This window comes from Panthera onca, chromosome C1 (assembly GCF_046562875.1).
Source record: "Panthera onca isolate mPanOnc1 chromosome C1, mPanOnc1 haplotype 2, whole genome shotgun sequence".
Taxonomy (NCBI): domain Eukaryota; kingdom Metazoa; phylum Chordata; class Mammalia; order Carnivora; family Felidae; genus Panthera; species Panthera onca.
In genome coordinates, this window is record NC_138346.1 from 200257521 (window position 1) to 200280903 (window position 23383).

A 23383-nucleotide genomic window follows, 5' to 3' on the forward strand; every position below is an offset into this window, starting at 1 on the left:
TGAACTCATGAACTGTGAGATCATGACCTGAGCTGAAGTCGGACGTTTAATTGACTGAGCCACCCAGGTGCCCCAGAGTAATTTTATAAAATAAATATACCTTGGGGTGCCAGGGTCGTTCAGTCAGTTAAGCATCCAACTCTTGATTTTGGTTCAGGTTATGAGATCAAGCCCTATTTCAGGCTCCGTGCTGAGCCTGGACCTTGCTTGGGATTCTCTCTCTCCCTCCCTGTCTGCCCCTCCCCCACTCATGCTTTTTTTTTCCTCTCTCTCAAAATAAGCATTACAAAATATATCTCATATATATAAATTTATAGAAGACTAGAAGGATATATACCAGAATAGAAATAGGTTATCTCTTTGAATAATAGGATTATAGGTTGGTTAAAGGTAAAAACTACCACCTCTATCAAAAAATTTTAATTTTTTTTAAGTTTATTTGCTTGTTTGTTTACCTATCTATTTTGAGAGACAGAGAGAGACAGAACATGAGCCGGGGAGGGGCAGAGAGAGAAGGAGACACAGAATTCAAAGCAGGCTCCAGGCTCTGAGCTGTCAGCACAAAGCCTCACACGGGGCTCAAACTCATGAACTGTGAGATCATGACCTGAGCCAAAGTTGGACACTTAACTGACTGAGCCACCCAGGTGCCCCTGTTTATTTATTTAGAGAGAGACAGAGATAGTGTGGGCAGGGGAGGGGCAGAGAGAGAGGGAGAAGAGAGAAAACCCCAAGCAGGCTCTGTACCACCAGCACAGAGCCTGATGCAAGGCTTAAACTCACAAAACCGTGAGATCATGACCTGAGCTGAAACGGAGAGTCAGACGCTTAGCCAACTGGCACCCCCAGGCACCCCTCACCTCTATCAAACTTAAAACTAAAAACTGCCGGGCGCCTGAGAGGCTCAGTTGGTTAACTGGCGGACTCTTGATTTCAGTTTAGGTCACGATCTCACAGTTCACAAGATCAAGTCTCACACTGGGTTCCATGCTGATGGTATGTGGAGCTTGCTTCTGATTCTCTCTCTCCCTCTCCCTGTCCCTCCTCCTCTCACACTTGCTCTCTCTCAAAATAAATAAACTTAAAAAAGAACATTAAAAAAATAAAAATAAAAAAATAATAAAACTAAAAACTACCTTTTTTTTTTTTTTTTTTTTTGTTCCAACTGGTAGTTAATCTACCCCAAATTAGCAGGGTAACAAAGAATCAAAATCACAGATGTTTTTCTTCATAGGCTTTATTACCAACTAATACAAGCTCACAGCCTCTACTTTACAAATCTGATACACAAATAGCAAAAAGAAATTCAAAAGATTTTTCTTTCTAAAAGCTAATTTATTCTGGTTTTCCATCTTTATACAGAGGAATTGGATAGATTCTTCAGGTTATCCTGAGCCTTTAATCTGGAAAGCCTGTCACAAGTTTGCCACATGAGGAAAACTGTGCAAAGAACCAACTAAGTTCTCACTGTCCTCCTTTCTGAGGGAAGAATGCCTGGCTGGCAGTGGTGGAAAGGGGAATTTACTACATTTTCTTTTTTGTAACAGGTGAGGGCAGGCCCCAGTGGCAGACAGACTGTCTTAGTCACATGAGCCTTTTGGGGTCTATTTTCTCTAGGTGAACCAGAGGTTTCAGCTGCTCAGCAAAGTTCCTCATGTCATCAGAGACCATGTCCTGCCCAGCTGGTGCAACAACACTTAGTTCCACGAGATAAGAAAGTGACAAGGCCTCAGTGCTGTCTGTGTTTCCTGGCACCAGGATGCGGAAGATCTTGTACACCATAATCTTCATGATACCCTTACGAAATAAGTGACCCTTGGCGACAAACTCATGGTCCATGCGGAAGCCCATTTCCATTAAGAAGTCAGTGAGGTTCTCAGATGTTGCAATGTCCACACAATTTCGCACCAGGGCATGGCGGTTCTTGTCTCCCATTTCTGGCTGTCCCAGGTAGCGCAGATGCCAGGGTGCCCCTCCCCTATCCATAGAACGCCGGGCCCTTAGAACAAATGGACTGGCCTGCTGGCCCTTAAGGAGGAATACCATCTCATGGTCAAGGAAAGTCTCGGGTTCCATGTTGTCGCACAAACCACGAAGGCGGTGGATGAGGCTTTCCAAACTGTGATCTAAAACGCTTCCTGAAGAAGGAAAGAGCATTGTTGAGTCCCATCTTTAATTTAGGGTACTGGGATTAGTAAAAGATTGAAAAAGCTTCAATGAAAAACCAAAACAGTTTACTGCAGTGTTCTGTAAAGTACTGGTCCAATATATGAGATTTTTGAGGGATTATACTGCCAAAGTATTGGACAACATTATGATAAAGTTAATTCCCTTTCAGTGTTTTGCATTGTCTTATCTGGTACTAGAAAGTCCTTAGGCCTTCTCTAAATGCTAATCTCCAGCAGGCTTTGGGCTCAGAGTCTTTAACAGCAAGAGCATCTATCTAGAATAATAACAACACTCTTTTGTTGCCATTTATTTAAAAAAATTATCTTCTATTTCCAGCAAACACAAGTTTTCCATCTATAGGTTATAACATTTCTTTTTTACACACTATATCGAAGTAAGAGAACCAAATGCTCCATAGAAATACACTAATCTTTGTTCTCTTATTCATCCTCCTAACAGCATTTTGGTAAGATTATTAGATTATACCCACTTTAAAATCTATCTTCTCTTGGCCTCTGGGACACAACTCTTAGTTCTTCACCTAATTCACTGACCATTCCTTTTAAGTCTACTTTGCTGGGTCTTTCTCATCTTCCCTAATTACTAGAGGATCCTAGGACTCAATCCTGGTCCTCTTTATCAACAATCTCTTCCTCCCTAGGTGACCTAATTTAATGTTATGGCTTTAAATATCATCTATGGCCTGAGGACTCCCATGTTTATATCTCATGAACCACAGACTCATATATCCAACTGTCTACTCACCTTCTCCACTTTGATACCTAACAGACATCTTCACCTTCATATGTTCAGTATCCAGCTGTGGGATTTCCTCCAGAATCCTATTCCTTCTGCAGTCTTCTCCATCATAATCAATGGAAACTCTCTGCCTCCAGTTGCCCAGGCTCCAAACCACAGAATCATCTGGAGTCCTTACTTTCCCCCACACCTACATCCAATCCATATGTTTAAAATACATGCAGAATCCAACCACTTCTCACTCCCTCATTCATTTCCATCTGGTCCAAGTTTCCTTCATATCTTGCCTGTTTTTTCCAATAGCTACTTCTACCCTTGCCTGTTTCTTCTCCACACAACAGCTAAATGTTCTTTTTAGAATAGAAGGCAGATAATGACACTCTTCTGCTCAGAACCCTCCAATGGCTTCCTGTGTCATTCAAAATAAATCCCAAAGTCTTTACTATCATCTACAAGGCCCTATACATTGTGGTCTCTACCAGTCCAGCATTATTTCCTTCACTATCCCCCTACATCACTCTCTCCAGCCACAGTGATCTTCCTGCTACTCCCTGAAAATGCCAAGTATTTGATAAAGTATTGCTCTTCAGAGCCCCTTCCCTTATTCCCTACACGTAGAACATTTTTCTCACCAGTATTTGCATGCCTCATCCCATCACTTTCTTTCAGTCTTTGCTCAAGTATCACTTTATCAGAGACATCTTTTCTAATCACCCTAAATGAAGACTGCAGGTCTCCCTCCGATCACTTTCCACCTCCCTTCTTTAGTTTCTTTTAGTATTATTACTTCGATTCTTTTGTCATCTTTCAATATATCAATTGTGTATTGATACTTTTTTTAATTTTTAATTTTTTTTTTTTTTTTTTTTTTTTTTTACATTTTTTATTTTTGAGAGACAGAAAGAAACAGAGCACGAGCAGGGGAGGGGCAGAGAGAGAGGGAGACACAGAATCAGAAGCAGGCTCCAGGCTCCCAGCTGTCAGCACAGAGCCCGTCACAGGGCTCGAACCCATGAACCATGAGATCTTGACCTGAGCTGAAATTGGACACATAACTGACTGAGCCACCCAGACTCCCCTGTGCATTGATACTTTATTCATCTTTCTTCCTCCGCTGCTAGGAACATATTCAAATGTTTATTGAATAAATCTGTTAAAGTAAGAGTATACACTGTTACTGTGGTAAACATTGATAATGGGACTCAAAGGAATGAATTTTTGGCAATGGACAGTGTTGTAGGAAAAGCAATAACAGATTAAATACAGGATAGAAGATCATGGGAGCAGGGAACAGGTTCTACATTCAATACATTGTACCCTACATTCGGGACAGTATCAGACGTGTTTGTTCATTCCTCAAACATTAGAGCTTTTTAAGTGTTTAAGTTCATTCAACCTATACTTCTTTTTTTTTTTTTTTTTAATAATGTTTATTTATTTTTGAGAGAGAGAGAGTGGGGGAGAGGCAGAGAGGGAGGGAGAGAGGATCCGAAGTGGGCCACAAGCTGACAGCAGTGGGCCCGATGTGGGGCTCGAACTCTTGAACTGGAGATCATGACCTGAGCAGAAGTCAGACGCTCAACTGACTGAGCCACCCAGGTGCCCCCTCAACCTATACTTGAATTCCAGGCACTATGCTAGGAAGTAGAGGTCTATGTCCTCATGGAGATTAGAATTTAGTGGGGGAAACAAAAAATAAATAAGTATGTGAAGAGAAATACAAGGAAATAAAAGGGGGGTGGGATAGAGAGCAATTGGTGGGGGTGGAGAAAAGACCTGAGGGGTGGGAGTCAGAGAAGGTCTCCCTAAGGGGATATAACAGAGCTGAGACCTGAGGATGAAAATGAGATGGTTATTTAAAGAGCTGGAGAAAACTACTGAGGCAGAGAGATCATTAAGCTCTATGGCACAGAGGCAGGAAAGGAGCTGGGGAATTCAAGAAAATGAAAAGGTATCAGTGTGCCTGAAGTGCAGTGAGTGAGAAGGAAGACACCAGTGAAAGGGGGATGTGGCCTGGGCCACAGTGTGTAGGCCTTACACACAGTCTCTGGTGAGGGTGGTATTTTACCCCAAGGTCACCAGGGCAGCTATGAGCTCCACACTTTATTTTCAACAAAAGGGAAAGACATGACCGATTTATACTATAAAAGAATCATTCCAGGAAAACTGGTATGGACTCTTCAACAAGACACGGTCATGAAGAAAAAAAGTGTGAATGAGGGGAGACTGATCCAAATTAAAAGAGACTTAAGAGACACAATTACCAAATCTAATGCATGAAACTTGATTGCATCCTGGTTCCAAAACACATTTTGGGCACAACTGGGGGGAAACTTTTGAATATGGACTAGATGTTAGATGATATTGAAATATATTATTAATTTTCTTAAGATAATAATAATGGCATTAGGGCTATGAAGAAAATTATCCTTTGGGGCATCTGGGGTGGCTCAGTTGGTTAAACGTCCGACTTTGGCTCAGGTTATGATCTCACGGTTTGTGAGTTTGAGCCCTGCATCTGGCTCTCTGCTGTCAGTGTGGAATCTGCTTTGGACCCTGTCTCCCTCTCTCTGCTCCTCTCCCACTTGCATGTGTACTCCCTCTCTCAAAAATAAATACACACTTTTTTTTTAAAGAAAAATATCCTTGTTTTTTAGAGATGCAAACTGAAGAGTTTAGGGGTAAAATGTTATAACGTCAGAGATTTTCTTTAAGAATAGCAAAAAAGAAAAAAAAAATGTTAAAAAAAAAAAAAAAAAAAAAGAAGGGGCGCCTGGGTGGCGCAGTCGGTTAAGCGTCCGACTTCAGCCAGGTCACGATCTCGCGGTCCGTGAGTTCGAGCCCCGCGTCAGGCTCTGGGCTGATGGCTCGGAGCCTGGAGCCTGTTTCCGATTCTGTGTCTCCCTCTCTCTCTGCCCCTCCCCCGTTCATGCTCTGTCTCTCTCTGTCCCAAAAATAAATAAAAAAAAAAAATGTTAAAAGAATAGCAAAAAAGGGGTGCCAAGCTGGCATATTCAGTAAAGCATGCGACTCTTGATCTCAGTGTTAAGTTTGAGCCCCATGTTGGGTGTAGAGATTAAAAATAAAATCTGAAAAAAGGAAAAAAAATAGCAAAAAAAAAAAAAAGGAGGCAAATATGGCAAAATGTGGCAGTGTGCGGAGTCTGCTTGAGATTCTCTCTCTCTCTTCTCTCTCTCTCCCTCTCTCTATGCCCCTCCCCCACTCACTCTCTCTCAAAAATAAACATTTTTTTAATCTAAAAAAAAAAAAAAGACCCAGGCTGAGATTAAGAATCAGATGCTTAACCGAGTAAGACACCCACGTGCCCCAATACGACAATTTTTTAAAAAGATGGACTGTTATTTGGAAAGAGACAGATAATCAAAAGTGGAAGCAATGTAGTGAGTAAAAGGTTATGAAAGTAGGTCAGAAGAGCAATGATAAACCAGGATGTGGTACTACAGGTACAGAAAATACATATTTAAGATATATTTTGGGGGGCGTCTGGGTGGCTCAGTCAGTTAAACGTCTGACTCTTGATCTTGGCTCAGGTCATGATCTCACAGTTTGTGGGTTGAAGCCCTGCATCGGGCTCTGAACTGACAGTGCGGGAGTCTGCTTGGGACTCTCTCTCTCCCTCTGTCTCTGCCCCTCCCCTGCTTGTGCTCTCTTGCTCTCTCTCAAAATAAATAAATAAACATTAAAAAAATTTAAATATACTTTGGAAGTAAAATGAGTAAGACTTAGAGATGGACTAGCTATGGGAGTAAAGTGAAAAACAGAGATTGACTCCTAAATGTTTCGTTCTTGCAACTGGTGAATAACAGTGGCACTGACTGAGTTGGGAAGGACTGAATGAGAGGTAGCCTGAGGAATGAGAATAACCTTATGTTGTTCATACTAAGTTATTACAAGAATAATCTGAATTAAAGACTAAATTCTTCCACTAAACATTATATGACCTCCTGAAAATCACTACCCTCTCTGGAGTTTTCTCATCTGGGAAAACTGCTTTACCTATTTCCTGATCTATAAGATGGAGCTAATAATAGTATCAGGGAATCACCATAGGATCCAATAATCCCACTTCTGTGCATATATTGAGAATTCAAAGCAGGATCTTGAAGAGATATTTGCACACCCATGTTTGCTGTAGCATTATTCGCGATAACCAAGAGGTGAAAGCAACCCAAATGACAGATGAATGGGTAAAGAAAACGTATTTACACACAATAAAATGTTATTTGGCCTTAAAAAGGGGGAATCCTGTCACACGCTACAATAGGGATAAACCTTAAGGACATTAATGCCAAGTAAAATAAGCCAGTCAAAAAGACACTGTATGATTCCACTCATATGATGTATCTAAAGTAGTCAAAATCAGAAACAAAGTAGAAAGGTGGTTACCAAGGGCTGAGGGGAGGGGAAAGGAGCAATTAGTGTTTAATTGGTACAGAGTTTAAGTTCTGCAAGATAAAAAAATTCTAGAGATCAGCTATACAACAATGCGAATACACTTAACATTACTTAACTGTACACTTAATTTAATGTTATGTGTTTGTGACCATAATTAACATTTAAACTTTATTTATTTTTTTTAAAAAATATTTTTTTTTAACGTTTATTTATTTTTGAGACAGAGAGAGACAAAGCATGAATGGGGGAGGGGCAGAGAGAGAGGGAGACACAGAATCGGAAGCAACCTCCAGGCTCCGGGCCGTCAGCCCAGCGCCCCACGCATGGCTCGAACTCACGCACCGCGAGATCGTGACCTGAGCTGAAGTCGGACGCTTAACCGACTAAGCCACCCAGGCGCCCCAACATTTAAACCTTAAAAAGTTGTTGTCTACTGGGTGCCAGAAATTATGCAGGCTGCCTTTAACAGCCTCTCACCTCCACAGATGCCGAACAGAAAGAGGAAAACAGGCCATCCAAGTTGCCTTGTTCACTTACCTTGCAGCAGGTACTCCATCATATTAATGGTGCCTCCAGTGACAGGCATCATGGTGACTGGAGGTGCCTCCATGGTCTCCGATTAAGTTGAAAACAACAGAACTGATTTCGGAGTCCCCAGTCAAGTAAAGCACAAGAAACACCTGAAGAAGAGTTACATTGTTAATACATCAGAAGGATGGAGAGACAACAGATCTGCTCGAGTCATTGGCCTTGACATCAAAAGATTCATTTACCCAAACTTTTTGAGTAGCTGGTATAGGCCCGTTTCAGGAACTGATGATACAGAAATATACAAAGGAGACTTGGTCATGGAGTTACAGCATAATCTTCTAGTCTCAAAGTCTGAAATCTCTAAAAGTTTTCTGTGCAATCTTGAAGAAGTCATCAATCCTCTCACCCTGGAACTCAATGTCTTACCTATAAAATGGGGCCAACTGTATTTCACCTCCAAGACTTTGTGACATGCGATAACATTCAGACCCGAAAAGTGACTTAAGAGACTTTGTCTACTCTTTAATTTATAGATGAAAATATTGTGTCTTTGGGAGAGGGGCCCAAGGACACAGGAAGTCGGTGGCAGAGCTTGGATCAGACTAAAATCTAGGCGTTCCGCCTCCCTGAAAACGCCTTTCAAAGCCAGCGAGGCGGAAAGTGTTTTTAAGAGGACGGTTTAGGTCCCTTAAGTCAGCATCAAAGACACGTGCCCACTTACACTAGAAACACACCTCCGGGCGCGCTGTAGTCTCTACTCGCAAAATGGGTAATATATTCACCCCAGCACGTCGGAGCCTTTAAACGACAATTAGCCCCCAGCCCTAAAGTTAAAGCCCTCTGGGTGTTGCAACACCTCTTCTTCGTCTTTCCATTTCCGGCAAGAGGCGGTCGTCACGTAAATCGCCACACCGACGTAAGGGTGCCGAGAAGGGATAAAAAGCTCCTCTTTTCTGGCTCGCAAGCAGAAGCGCATGCGCAAGATGCCTTGCTGCTGTATGGGAGACGGCGGCTTCTTTTGGAGCGTTCCTCTGGGATTTACCGGTGTCGTTGATGTCATAGGCCACCCTGTAGGAAGATATTTTTTCAAGTTCGACGACCTGGAAAGTTTTGCCTTAGGAAATCTCTTGACGGGCAAAAGAGAGCCTGGGGAAGGGAGCTGCAGAAAGCAGAGGAGAGAGGGTGAAAAGACACCCTTTACTGCGAAGTATAATGTTCTGAACAATTGGGGAGCTTAGCAAAACAGTTAATATTTGTTCACTTTACTGTATATATTTTACTTCAGGTTGAGAATATAGGGAGATAAGTAAATTCAACGAATGTTTGTTGAACGTTGATTTGTGATGAGTGTATAAGGTGCGGACAAAGTGAGGACTAGAGTGAAGTGGATGAGGCACTCTCCTGTAATGAAAGAATCAAAGGGACACCAGAAATTCAGTGGCTGTTAAGGACAGCCGGAAAAGGACAAGAGAAGTGACACCCAGAGGTTGAGAGGGGCCAGAGAATCATAAAAGTAGGCATAGATTTGCCACCTCTTTGTAACATAATGGTTCCTAACAAAACCTTGGATCAAAAAGATTAATTTGGTTTGTAATGTTTCATTAATGTTTATAATGTTGAAAGAGAGCAGGAAAGTGGGCAAATAAAAATGTTGGTGCCACAAAAGAAAGAAAGACACTCAGTGGCTAAGATAAATAATATTTTAATGCAATATTTTACAAATTTAATGCAAAAAATACTGAACAGAGTATCAAAATTTAATATTTGACCCTCACAGCAGCCCTATGAGCCACGTACAATCATTACTGTAATTTCACTGATGGGGAAACCCAGGCAACGAGTTGTTAGCGTACAAAGGAGTGGAGAGACTACGATACAAACGTAAGATGGTTGACTTCAGAGCCCTCTCTCTTAATTACTTTACTTGCACTTCTAGGTCTAGTTCCCCCGCTGTTACCTACACCACCTCCCATTCATTTTTTTTAATTGAACATTTCTTGAAAGGCTAGACTGTTCCAGACTTTCTGTTAGCTGTTGACTCCCATCTGTACCCTCAAAAGAGTTTATAGGCAAGTTGTGGGAATCAGAGGGTCAAACTAAGGAGCCTGTACCATGTGATTTGACTCAATAGAAAAATGAGGTATCAACAGCTCAGCTGCTTTGGAAGCAAGCAGGACACTTGATCCATCGTGGGGGCATCAATGAAGGATTCCTGGAAAAGGTCATCAAAGCCCAGAGTAACCTGAAGGATCAATAGGTGTTAGATAAAGAAGAGAGGAAAGGGAGTTTCAGGTGAGGGGAACAGCATGTACAAAAGGACACAGAGTTAAGTAGAATTAGGATATAGAATCTGAGGTTAGGGGCCAAAATAAATGAGTCCAGGGAAGGAGTAAGGCCCCGAATCTGGAAGAATTTGCATGCCAGTCTAAAGAAATTTGTGAGCTTTAAAAAGATCACCTGGGGGACCCCTGAGTGGCTCATTTGGTTAAGTGTCGGACTTTGGCTCAGGTCATGATCTCACAGTTCTTGAGTTCGAGTGTGCATCAGTCTCTGCACTGAGGAGCCTGCTTGGAATTCTCTCTCTCTCCCTTTGTCTGCTCCTTCCACTCACTCTCTCAAAATAAATAATACAAAATAAAAAGATCACCCTGGTTGCAATGTGGAGAAAAGCTTGAGAAAGGAGAGCTTGGAGAAAGAAGACCAGTGAAGAGCTTTGACGCAATTCCAACTGAGAAATAATTGCAAGAAAAAAGAGATTTTAAAAATACAGAATGATTTGATGACTAACCAGAGCTAAAGATAGAAGGAGTCACAGGTGTCTAGATTTCTACCTGGGGTGGCCACGGTAGTGCTTTTTTTCTGAGCTAGGAAACACAAAGCAGTGTGGGTGAGGCAGGAAAGGTGAGTTCATATGTAGATACATTGAGCATGAGGTGTTTATGAAACACACAAGTGGTAGTGCCCAGCCAGAGTTAGAAGAGAGAGAGCTGGGCTGGAGGTAGTCATTTCAGAGTCAGAGCCTGATAGATGGTAGCTGAAGGTATGAGAATAATTGAGATCACCCTGAAAGAGTGTAGAACAGGAAGACAAGACGGCTAAGAAACTGGGCCTTGCACAGGACTCTGATGGTTATTAAGGCTGCATATACCCCAGGGCTTAGGATGTGCCTCCTGATCTGCCTGGTGATTCACAATGTTGGGCAGAATGACAAGCTCTCAGCGCTCTAATGACTGGAGGAGGTTGTAAAATTGCTGGCCCTCTTTTTTTCATATACAGACACCAACTTTGGAAAGTCCAGTGAATTATGGGTCCCTTGAGGCACCATAGTATTTATCCATATTTTAGCTGGCATTTCAAAGTAGGGTTAAATTAAAAAAGAAAAAGATGGACAGGAAATCTGTGAACAAAATGGTAAAACTTGGACAAAGCCTAGGAGTTACAGGGATGGATTTTTCTGATGAGGATGTGAGGCCTGGAGCCTAGAATGGGCCTCACTTCTGTCCTCTGCCACTACCCAGCTGTGCTACCTTGGGCAACTCCCTTCCCCTCTCTGGGCCTCAGCTTCCTTTCTTGTGAAACAGAGATAAAAATAGTACTTTTTAAGGTGGAATTTGCAAAAATAAAATGAGATGTTTATGAAACACTTAGCGCAGTGGCTGGCTTATTGTAAGCAATCAATAAATGGTTGTAACTGTTATTGGTTTTATATCTTGTATCTCATATGTGCAAGCCCATTCTGTCTTATTGAATATATTTTGTGCATGTTTCATCTCCCTGGTACAGATTGTGAACGTCCTGAAGGGAAGAATCATTATTTTCTTCACATAATGTGTGTCTTAGCTGGAGCTGCTATACCAAAATGCCATCGAATGGGTGAGTTATAAACAATAGAAATTTATTCTTCACAGTTCTGGAGTCTAGAAGTATGACATTAGGGTACCAGCAGGGTTGGGTTCTGTGAGATCCCACTTCTGGGCCGCTGTTGCTGACTTCCTGTATCCTCACATGGTGAAGAGCAGAGTAAAGCAAACTTCTCAGGACTTTTATAAGAGGACTTTTTATAAGACCACCAATTCTATTCACGGGGGGCATTTCCATCATGACCTCATCTAATCGTAATCACCTCCCAAAGGCCCCACCTCCTAGTACTGTTACGTTGGAGGGTAGGGGTTCAACGCACGAATTTGGGGGGAGACACAACATTCAGTTCATAATAATGTGCTTTGTGTGTGTACGTGTTCAAAAATTTTGTTGAAAACATCACAATTACTACCGATTATTGAACTGTTGCTCTACACCAATAACTTGTCACTATATGTGTGGAGATATGCCAAATACTGCTAAAATGTACATATTACCATCTCGATGTTACAGAAGAGGAAAAAGAGGTTTAGAGAGGTAAGGTGACTTACCCAAAGCCAAATGCCAGAAAATGGCAGAACTCATTCACAAGTTCAGTTCTTTCTGACACCAAGCTTGTCTCTTTATCATGCTTCCTTCTGAATTCCTGGGCTCTTTCTCCACAGTGACTTTCCCCAGTTACTACAGTTCGTGCCAGCAAAGGAGGAGAAAAGTTTATACATTAATGCTTCCCAGCCAGTCACCAGACTGGGCTCAAAGAGTTAGTTAGGACCAGTTTTTAAGCAGTTTTCATTGGGACAGCAGACCATCAGTATGAATTTCCAGACACATGTACCTATACACAGTTTCTTCATCAGCTCTCAAGAGTGGCCTGATGGGAATTAAGATAGATCTACACCACCATTATATGCAATGCTAGACCCTCACTCTTAGTGTTACAAACTAATATTTCCCCAGGAATGACCTGACATTTATTGGCTGATTCCTATATGTGTAGTCCTATGGAAAAGGTATAACCATTGCTTTTCAACCTAATTAACCCCAGCATCCTCATCAGTCATGTTATCCCTCCGTTCAGAGCAAAATCCAAAGCCCTCCTTATGCCTACATGACCTGCCCCCATCACATGTTACCTTTTTGACCATATTCCCACCATCCGCATCTGTGCCTGCTCCCCCCAACCCAGCTCCAGCCACGTTCTTCTCATTGCTCTTACTTGAACATGTTAAAGATAACTCTCATCTTAAGTCTTTTGCAATTATAGGAAGTGTGCCTCCCTCATTTCCTGCTCTATTTTTCTTCATAGCACGTTTGACTAGGCGACATACTGCTTACTTACTGAATTGTTTATCCACCCCACCCCATTAAAGTCATAAGCAAGCTCCGTGAAAGCAGGGCCTTTGTTTTGTTCACTGCAGTATCCCCAGCTCCTGGAATAATGCCTGGCACGGTGCAGGCACTTGATAAATATTGTTTGTGTTGACAGAATGATTAGTAGAAAACAGAGGTTAGCAGAAGGATTATTAAATGATTTTCTTGGTCTCCAATATTTAGCCAGCACTGGATTTGGGGGTGGGAAACCTAAGTCCTTAGATTCCAGGCCAGGGACACTGCAATTTTGCTCTAGTATGTGCTATCCAGTGTGGCAGCCACAAACCACGTGTGGTTACTAACCACTTGAAATCTGGCTAGATCTGTTATGCCCATAAGATATACATGGGGTTATGAAGACTTACTATGATAAAAAGAATGTGAAGTGTCATACTTTAAATTTTTTTAAGTTTATTTATTTTGAGAGAGAGAGCAAGCAGGGGAGGGGCAGAGAGAGAGAGAGAGAGGGAGAGAGAGAATCCCAAGCAGGCTGTATGCTGTCAGAGTGGAGCCCGATGTGGGGCTTGAACTCATGAACCGTGAGATCACGACCTGAGCCGAAACCAAGAGTCAGATGCTTAACCGACTGAACCCCCCAGGAATCCTGCATAATACTCTTTAAATTGATCACATGTTGATGGGGTATTTGGAATTTAATACAATATATCATTAAGTTTAATTTTTCCCTTTTTTATTACTTTTTAAAATATAACTACTAGATTACTTTGAATTACATATGTGGCTAGCATTTTATTGCAATTGTACAGCATTACTATAGGATCTAGATTTGAAGATGTAGCTTTAGAGCCAGACAGATCTAGGCTTGAATCCCAGACACTGCTTATGTGGCCTCAGGCAAGTTATTTAACTTGTTAGGCCTTTGGCAGTGCATGACACATACTGTGTGTTGTAGGTATGTAATGAATCAGAGTTACTATTAGGAGAATGGTTTAGAAACTGGGGAGTGTTTAATTTGGAAAAGACTTGAGAAGGGTGCAATATAACATCTGTCTTCAAGTATATGAAATTATGATGAAATCAGCAATGAGGGTGGAGAAGAGGAAGGAAGTATCTGACATTTATTGAGCATCAGGTATCAGAGACTTTATACATATTAATCTCATTTCAATCTCTTAGCACTTTAACCCACTTGACAGATGAGGGAGAAGTTAAGTTGCTTGCTAATAACTGGTAGAGTCAGTATTAAAACTCAGATCTGTCTGCCTCCAGAGATTTTGCTTACTATCCTAAGATTCTCTGATTCTAAGAAAAATTTGACTTCTTTTGTGTAGTTCCAAAGGACAGGATTAGAAATGCTGGGTGGAAATTATAGGGAGACAGATTTCAGCTTTATATGAAGAACACATATAGGAACCCCAGTGCTGGTGTCTAGGAGTGAAAATGACTGTCTGGATGAGAAGTAAACCCCTTTCAGTAGAAGTATTGAGGCAGAGATTATGGTAGGAGGAATTCTTGCCTGGAGTGGGAGATTGATCTATTCTATCACCTTGATTCTTAGACACTATTCACTCTAAGTCACAGCTTTTACATAATAACAGAATTTCAGGCAATTGAGAAACAGCTCCATCTACAAGTACTATTATAAAACAAAGCCTGATAAACATGGACACAAAGTACATCTTCAAGTTGAAAAAATATGGTAGTTGAACCCTTATGACTTCAAAATTCACAGAGACATCTAGCCTTAGTAATTCTTTACCTTTGGATTTTTTTTTTCATATTATGGAAACAATGACATCATTATTAATAGTAACTACCAACAGCAAACACCCAATGACAAATAATAAATGATACAATTCTTGCTCTTAAGGAGTTTGGTTTGCTGAGAGTCTGGTAAAACATCCCAGGTTATTTTGTGCCCGGTAATATTCACTGGCTGCTGACTCAAGAGTTCATCTCCCTACCCCGCCCCTTGTATGACAGGCAGCATCAGCCATTTCATCCTCTTAATCTCAAGGCAAGGACCTAAGAAAGTCTGTTGCAGAAGGGTAATTGGCCTATTTACCTGCTCCTTTCCACTTAGCCCAGCCAACCTAACCCCGGCCTCTGGTTGACCAGGTGTTGAGGTGCCTCGAGGGGATAGGCTATAATAGTTAATGTGTTACATGTATCCATAAAAGATTAAAGATTAGCCCTATTTTAGCTGAACTGTAACTGTCTGTTTGGGTTTCTCCCCTCTCAGGTCTGTCTGGGGAAGTCAGTGTGGTTTCTGCCTGAGGATAATTAACCCACTGGGTCTCGAATTCCCTAGATGGAGGCCCTTTGACAGCTCCCTTCTAGTGCTTGCTTACTGGGTACCATACCGGGCTCTGTTGGAAGCACTTTTTGTGAGTCTGGATCCCTCATTTACTCCTCATACCAGCCTTCTGGAGCAGGTGGTGGTCTTCCAGTCTCAGACCTGGAAGCATTGTGAGTCTGCCATGTGCTGTCTTTAGAAGGAAGAGGGTTTGCTTTTGGTCCCCTAAGATTTCATCATCATTAACCCCTTCCTTGGGTCAGAGAGTCATATGCTATTATCTGCATTATCAACTCAAACATTTCCTGGAGGAGACTCTGGGTCCAGCCCAGAGGGTAGAAAGGAGCCCAAGGAGATTCCATGGAGAAGCAGAAAGGTGTGGGTTAACACACTCTTGCTTAGGGTTTAAGATGGGCCCTGGAGTCAGGCTGTTTGGGTTAAAATTCTCTCACTGTCAGGGTGCCTGGCTAGCTCAGTTGGTAGAACATATGACTCTTGATCTTAGAGTTGTGAGTTCGAGATCCACGTTGGAGGTAGAATTTACTTAAAATTTTTTTCTTAATGTTTATTTATTTATTTTTGAAAGACAGAGAGAGACAGAGCATGTGCGGAGGAGGGGCAGAGAGAGAGGGAGACACAGAATCAGAAGCGGGCTCCAGGCTCCGAGCTGTCAGCACAGAGCCTGACATGGGGCTCAAACTCACGAACCACGAGATCATGACCTGAGCAGAAGTCGGACGCTTAAGCGACTGAGCCACCCAGGTGCCCCTAAATTTTTTTTTTTCATTTAAAGTTTATCACTGTCTAAGCCATGTAAACTTGGGCAACTTACTTTGCCTCTGCAAACCTCATGCCCTCATCTCTCCAGTGGAGAGAATACTAGTAATTTCCTCTAAGGTTTTTATAAGGATTGACTGATACACTTGGCAGGTGACAAGTATCAATTAAAATTTTAACTATTCCCAATATCATTGTGGGATTTGTACTCTGTTAAACATGGATTAACAAACAAGCAAACGCAGGTCACATCTGGACCCAGCTATGTACTGGTGTGTGGCCTTGAGCTGGTACTTGATTTCTCTGAATCTGTTTTCTTTCTTTCTTTCTTTCTTTCTTTCTTTCTTTCCTTCTTTCTTTTTCTTTCTTTCTTTCTTTCTTTCTTTCTTTCTTTCTTTCTCTTTCTTTCTTTCCTTTCTTTCTTTGCTTCTTTCTTTTTCTTTCTTTCTCTTTCTCTCTTTCTTTCTTTCCTTCTTTCTTTCTTTCTTTTTCTTTCTTTCTTTTTCTTTCTCTTTCTTTCTTTCTTTCTTTCTTTCTTTCTTTCTTTCTTTCTTTCGTAAGCTCCACACCCAACATGAGACTTGAGCTCACAACCCTGAGATCAAGAGTCATATGCTGTACCAACTGAGCTAGCCAGGCACCTCTCTCTGAGTCTTTCTTGAGAGCTTGTTTGGAGGTTCTAGCAGGGGAGCACTCTGAGTCTTTCTTAACCTGTAAAACAAGGAGATTACCTACTTGAAAAGATTGCTATGAAGATAGATGATAGATAGAATATAGATGATATATACCCATAGAGATATATGGTACTGGTGCTTAGCATGTAATAGGTGTTTTCAGACACTGCCTTTAAGTAGCCTGGCTGAGGGGGCAGGGCATAAGCATTAAAAAGAGAACTAATGTAAAGAAAATTTTAAGGAAAGTTGGTATGTCCCTGTATGGACATAGCAAGCACACTGTGACATATCGTTCAGTCAACACTTAATTGTGTGCCTGTTGTAGGCCAAGCATTGTTCTGGGCTCTTGGAATATAAGAATAAGCAGAACAGGCAGTGCTTTCTACCCATGGGTCCTGACCCCGTGCTTTAATAAAATCACCTTTTTTTTTTGCTCCAAAAAAAAAAAAAAAAAAAGAACAAACAGGACAGCCTCAATCCCTCCCCTGACAGAGCCTACATTTTAGTAGAAAGAAGTGATAAAGAATTGTGTTTGACTGGCTTTTCTGCTTGCTCTTAGGGTTCTTTCTTCCCATTTCCTTGGGTGCAAGAGTGAGAATGTGGCAATGACAACAATCATCATGGCAGAGAAAAGCTGCCAATAAACAAAGGAGGAAGTGGGCACAGGGTCCTTCATAAGGACCAGTCAACCAGGGAGCTAATTCTCAATATCGTTGTCCTTCCTGCTTGTTAATTGCTGCCATTTGTTTGTTTATAGTGAATGGAATTATCTCCATTGGCAACTATGCACCAAAAACCCATAGAAGGTCCCACCTTCGAGCTATCTGCAGATGCAAGAATGGTTGAGGCCTCAGATCCCAGCTCCTACTACAGTGAGAAAAAGAGAACTAATGGTAGCCCTTAATGGTGCACATGAGCACAGCAATCCCCAGTTCACCAAGTGCTTTTAATTCGTTTCAGTCCATTCTCCCACCATCAGTAATAAGAGATAGGAAGAAGGGCAGTGTCCAGCAAAGGACAAAGAAGCAGACCCCCGTCACCTAGGCTGGGATGCCAACTCCACCTTTGTAAGCTGGGTGACCTCAAGCAGTGACATCGTCTCCTCCAGCCATTATGAAGATAAAAGGAAATGTACATGACACATCTCGCAGGGTGGTATGTGCGGTGACTGGGTTGCTGGTATAGTGGCCGTCCCAGTTCTACGGATATGGACATGGCTCAATGGAAGTCATGAAAAAACTGTAAGCAAGAGCTGAGACTTTCTGAGAGATCTCCAGGTTAGAAGAATTCATCACTGTTGTCTATTCTTCCCCCAAAAGAGGCAAAAATGGGCTGTGCAGGAAATGGAGACCATACCAAAGGGGTGACTTAGGGAAAGTACTTCTCACGTGAAACCTTAGGCCCATAGACTTAAAAGTGAGCTTTCAGGCCCAGTTCAGCTCCCTCCCCCCAACCTGATAGAGCACATGGGGAAATCAAGGTCCAAGGAGCAGAAGGGACTTGCCTAAATGACTCAGCATAGAATGGGAAGCCCAAAAACTGGCTAGACTTTCCTCTTGCTCTTTCCTTCTGAACCCAAGCTCTTTAGTTGTACAGACTTGTGGTCAGTTTTTTTTTTTTTTTTTTTTGGTTAGTTCTTGACCTTTCACTAGCTAGCTCTGTGATAGAACATCTCTAATGTTCAGCATCTGCATTTGTGAAATGAAATAATAGCATCTACTTCACTGGTTTGCTGTAAATATTAAATTATATGGTGCATGTTGAATGTACAATAATTTAAATATTTATACATTTTCGGGGCTCCTGGCTGGCTCAGTTGGAGGAGTGTGCAACTCTTGAGTTTAAGCTTCACATTGGGTGTAGAGATTACATAAAAAATGAAATCTTTAAAAAAAATGCATACACTTCCCATTTTACAGATGAGGAACTGAGGCTTGTTGAAACTTCCCTTGGTTCTCTCTGGTCAAAGAGAGAGCCTAGAAGAATCGAAGAAACCTCTGGCTGAATATTGGTCGGGCATAGGGTGAGCCAAGATCTCCTTATACATGGTACTGGGAGCCACCTTTCTGTCCAGGAGCTAAAGAAGACACTAGCCACCCAGAGTGACCTTCCTTGTTCCTGCTGCTTCAATGCACAAACAGGTTGTGAAACATGTGGGTGGTGACTCAGCCTGGGGGCCTGTTCTGCTGGTCAGCTCAGACGGGCTAGGGCTGTTTGGTTGAGCCTCGAAAGGACATCCTGTCTAACAAACACATTGCCTGTCAAAGCCCTGACAGGGGGTGCCAAGCACAGACTGTGAACTCTAGCCCCTGAGGCGTCACAGATGATTGAACTGGGGTGCCTGAGTTGTATACAACATCTTCTTGTTGTTATTCTGACCTAATAACCAACCAGGGTCAATGTCAGGAAGAGGGAAATGTATTAGAGGCTGGGGAGCTCCTATTTCTCAAGAGGCAGTTTGAAATTGATAGCCAGGTCCTGGGCTTTTGGTGTCCCCGTTAGGCAGACCTGAGTTCAGATCCTAGCTGTGCTGTTTATTGTCCTTGTGAGCTTGGACAGGTGGTTTACTCTTGGTGGATTTCAATTTCCTTATTCTATAAAATGCCCATTTTTTCAAAATTATCTTTTAGAAATAAAAGATGTAAATTTCTTGAAACATAGAAAATTCTCCATAAGTTGTTATTAGGATCCTGTGCCAAGGTCTTCCTCTTCCTCTACTCCAAACCAAAATTTTCCCTTCTGAACTGAAAGGATTTATATTGAAGAGGCACTCAGGCAGAAGTGGTAAGAAAGCAACCAGATATACTCCAAGCCAGGTTTTTTCATTGCTATTCCATTGGTTACTGGATTTATTTCCTAATATTAGAATCAAGGAGTCTGGTAGACTGAAAATTGGTTCCCCAAAATATTCAGATCCTAATCTGGAACTGGTCAATGTTACCTTATATGGCAAAAGCGACTTCATAGAAGTGATTAAATTAAGGATGTTAAGATTATCTGGGTGTGCCCTAAATGTAAGCACAGGAATCTTGAAGCGCGCTAATGAGCGGGGGAGGGGCAGAGAGAGAGACAGAGACACAGAATCCGAAGCAGGCTCCAGGCTCTAAGCTGTCAGCACAGAGCCCGATGCTGGGCTGAAACTCACAAACCACGAGATCATGACCTGAGCCAAAGTCAGATGCTTAACGGACTGAAACACCCAGGTGCCCCAGCACAGGAATCTTTATAAGAAGGAAGGAGAAGAGGGGCACCTGGTGGCTCGGTGGGTTAAGCTAGAGGATGCTTGGTTTCAGCTCAGGTCATGATCTCACGGGTTTGTGAGTTTGAACCCTATGTCAGGCTCTGCACTGATAACACAGAGCCTACTTGGGATTTTCTCTCTGCCTCTCTCTCTCAAAATAAATAAATAAACTCAAGAAAATAAATAAATAAATAAATAAAATAAAATAAAAATAAATAATGCTACATTATGCTACATGAAAGAAGCCAGTCACAAAAGGACTTCTTATTGTGCGGTTCCATTTATATAAAATGAACAAAATACACAAATCTAGAGGGACAGAAAATGTATCAGTGGTTGCCTAGCGTTGGGGGACGTCAGGATTGGGGGGTGATGGCTAAGAGGTATAGGGTTTCTTGTGGGGGTGATGAAAATGTTCTAAAATTGATCATGGTGATGATCGCACAACTCTGTGACTATACCAAATTATGTAACGTTATTTATGTATGTAAGCTGTATCTCAATAAAGTTGTTAAAAATAACACTAAGAGCTAACATTTAGTGAATACTTACCAGACACTGCTGTTGTTTAAGGGCCTTCTTATTTAATTCTGGAATAATAACAATGTAATAACAACTAAACTTAGCATTTGCTATATGTCAGGCACTATTTTATTTTATTATTATTATTATTATTATTATTTTGTTTTCGAGAGGGGAGAGGGGTAGATGGAGAGAGAGAGAGAACTTCAAACAGTCTCCATGCTCAGCATAGAGCCTGATGTGGGCTTGATCCCACGAACTATGAGATCATGACTTAAGCTGAAACCAAGAGTCAGACGCTCAACTGACTGAGCCGCCCAGGCTCCCTGTCAGGCACTATTTTAAAGCATTTTACGTGCATTAACCCCTCAACCCAATAATGTAGATATTCTATAGCTCCGTTTTAAGATAAGAAAACTGAGTTGGGGCGCCTGGGTGGCTCAGTCGGTTAAGCTTCCGACTTCGGCTGAGGTCATGATCTCACAGTTTGTGAGTTCGAGCCCCACGTTGGGCTGTGTGCTGACAGCTCAGAGCCTGGAGCCTGCTTTGGATTCTGTGTCTCCTTCTCTCTCTGCCCCTCCCCCACTTGCGCTCTGTCTCTCTCTATCAAAAATAAATAAATGTAAAAAAAATTTTTTTTTAAAATCCTGGGCCCTGTGTTCAAATTATGCCTCCACCATTTTTTATTAGCTCCGTGTCCTAGGATAGATTATGTTTCCTGTCTGACTCAGCTTTTACTTGACTTATAGATTTGTTATGAGAAACAAATGATATTATGCATATAAATGTCTACGTTCAGTGCCTGGTACATTGTAAGGACTTCATAAATATTAGTATGATTACAGAAAATTTAGAAAATATAGGTAATCAAAATGAAGAAAATACTTGACATAACCGTTAATTCTACCACCATTAACACTTGCATCAATTTCAATATCTTTAGCTGCAAGTGAAATAAAAAAAACAACCACAAGGAGGTACCCCTTCAAGTGTCGTGGGATCAAACCCCACATTGGGTTCTACACTGACAGCATGGAGCCTGCTTGGGATTCTCTCTCTCTCCCTCTTTCTCTCTCCCTCTCTCTCTATCCCTCTCCCACTCAGGCTCATGCTCTCTCTCTCTTAAAATAAATTAGTAAGCATTAAAAAAAAAAAAAGGAAAATAAGTGTTGGTGAGGATGTAGAGAAGTTGGAAACCCTCATACGTTGCCAGTGGGACTACAATATGGTTTACCCTCTGAGGAAAACAATTTGGCAGTTCCCCAAAAAGTTAAACATAGAAATACCCTATGCCCCTGAAATTCCACTGCTAGCTATATACCCAAAATAATTGAAAACAAGCACTTAAACAAGTACACGTGCACACCTGTCCATAGCAGCACTAGTCACAATAGCCAACAGGTAGAAACAGTTCAAATGCTCATCAATGGGTGACTGAACAAACAAATTGTGGTATATACATATAATAACATTTTTTTAATGTTTTTATTAATTTATTTTTGAGACAGAGAGAGACAGAGCATGAGCAGGGGAGGGGCAGAGAGAGAGGGAGACACAGAATCTGAAGCAGGCTCCAGGCTCTGAGCTGACAGCACAGAGCCCGACGCGGGGCTCGAACCCACGGAGTGTGAGATCATGACCTGAGCTGAAGTCGGACACTCAACTGACTGAGCCACCCAGGCGCCCCAATAACATTTTATTCAGTCATAAAAATGCATGAAGTACTGATACATGCTACAACATAGATGAACCTCAAAACACATTATGCTAAGTGAAAGAAGCCACGCACAATGGGGCACATGGTTGCCTCAGTTGCTTAGGCGACTGACTTCGGCTCAGGTCATGATCTCACAGTTCGTGAGTTCGAGCTTCGCGTCAGGCTCTGTGCTGACAGCTCAGAGCCTGGAGCCTACTTCAGATTCTGTGTCTCCCCGTCTGTCTACCCCTCTCCTGCTCACGCTCTGTGTCTCTCTGTCTCTCAATAGTAAATAAACATTAAAAAGGCCATATATTGTATGATTCCATTTATATGAAACACTCAAAATGCAGAATGATGTTTCCAAGGGACTAGGGCAAGAGGAGACGGGAGAAACTACTTAAAGAGGAAGGGGTTTTACCCTGAAGTGACTAGGAAACATTTTGGAATTAGAGGAATGTTTGCACAACATTGTGAATGTACTAAATGCCCCTGAACTATGGCATTTAGAGTGGTTGATTTTATGTTATGTGAATTTCATCTCAATAAGCTATTTAAAAAACAAAAAGCGGGGCGCCTGGGTGGCGCAGTCGGCTAAGCGTCCGACTTCAGCCAGGTCACGATCTCGCGGTCTGTGAGTTCGAGCCCCGCGTCAGGCTCTGGGCTGATGGCTCGGAGCCTGGAGCCTGTTTCCGATTCTGTGTCTCCCTCTCTCTCTGCCCCTCCCCCGTTCATGCTCTGTCTCTCTCTGTCCCAAAAATAAATTAAAAAAAAAAAAAAAAGCGTCCGACTTCAGCCAGGTCACGATCTCGCGGTCCGTGAGTTCGAGCCCCGCGTCAGGCTCTGGGTTGATGGCTCCGAGCCTGGAGCCTGTTTCCGATTCTGTGTCTCCCTCTCTCTCTGCCCCTCCCCCGTTCATGCTCTGTCTCTCTCTGTCCCAAAAATAAATAAAAAACGTAAAAAAAACCAAAAAAACAAAAAACAAAAAGCTCTCAGATTTAAGCGAAATTAAGAAAAGGGCACCTGGGTGGCTCAGGTGGTTGAGCGTCCAACTTTGGCTCAGGTCATGATCTTGTGGTTCCTGAGTTCGATCCCCACATCCGGCTCGC

At 42.1% G+C, this 23383-nt stretch overlaps 1 protein-coding gene and 1 long non-coding RNA gene across 4 annotated transcripts; one reads left to right on the forward strand and one right to left on the reverse strand.

Annotated features, from left to right (window-relative positions):
- Positions 1-1210: 1210 nt before the first annotated feature.
- MED18 (mediator complex subunit 18) lies at positions 1211-8771 on the reverse strand. 3 transcript variants are annotated; one of them, XM_060624767.3, is made up of 3 exons: positions 8302-8590; positions 7882-8024; positions 1211-2138 (listed from the first exon to the last, which is right to left on the reverse strand). In XM_060624767.3, exons 2-3 carry the CDS (start codon positions 7952-7954, stop codon positions 1585-1587), a joined length of 627 nt encoding a protein of 208 aa, XP_060480750.1. In that variant the 5' UTR covers positions 7955-8024; positions 8302-8590; the 3' UTR covers positions 1211-1584. The 3 variants fall into 3 exon arrangements, with proteins under 3 accessions (XP_060480750.1, XP_060480749.1, XP_060480748.1); XM_060624766.3 differs by lacking the exon at positions 8302-8590 and adding an exon at positions 8610-8771 and having other exon boundaries at positions 1212-2138; XM_060624765.3 differs by lacking the exon at positions 8302-8590 and adding an exon at positions 8597-8771 and having other exon boundaries at positions 1212-2138.
- A 101-nt stretch (positions 8772-8872) lies between these two features.
- Positions 8873-20770, forward strand: LOC132672590 (uncharacterized). The gene is made up of 4 exons (XR_009607584.3): positions 8873-9756; positions 11659-11748; positions 17573-18092; positions 18735-20770. It is a non-coding gene; the product is annotated as an uncharacterized LOC132672590 (long non-coding RNA).
- The last annotated feature ends 2613 nt before the right edge of the window (positions 20771-23383 follow it).

Excerpts from the sequence above, each read along its gene's own strand:
- MED18 (XM_060624767.3), bottom strand. The coding sequence starts at position 7,954 with ATGGAGGCACCTCCAGTCACCATGATGCCTGTCACTGGAGGCACCATT. Across the intron at positions 2,139-7,881 it reads GATGGAGTACCTGCTGCAAG|GAAGCGTTTTAGATCACAGT; the intron begins GTAAGTGAACAA and ends TTCCTTCTTCAG.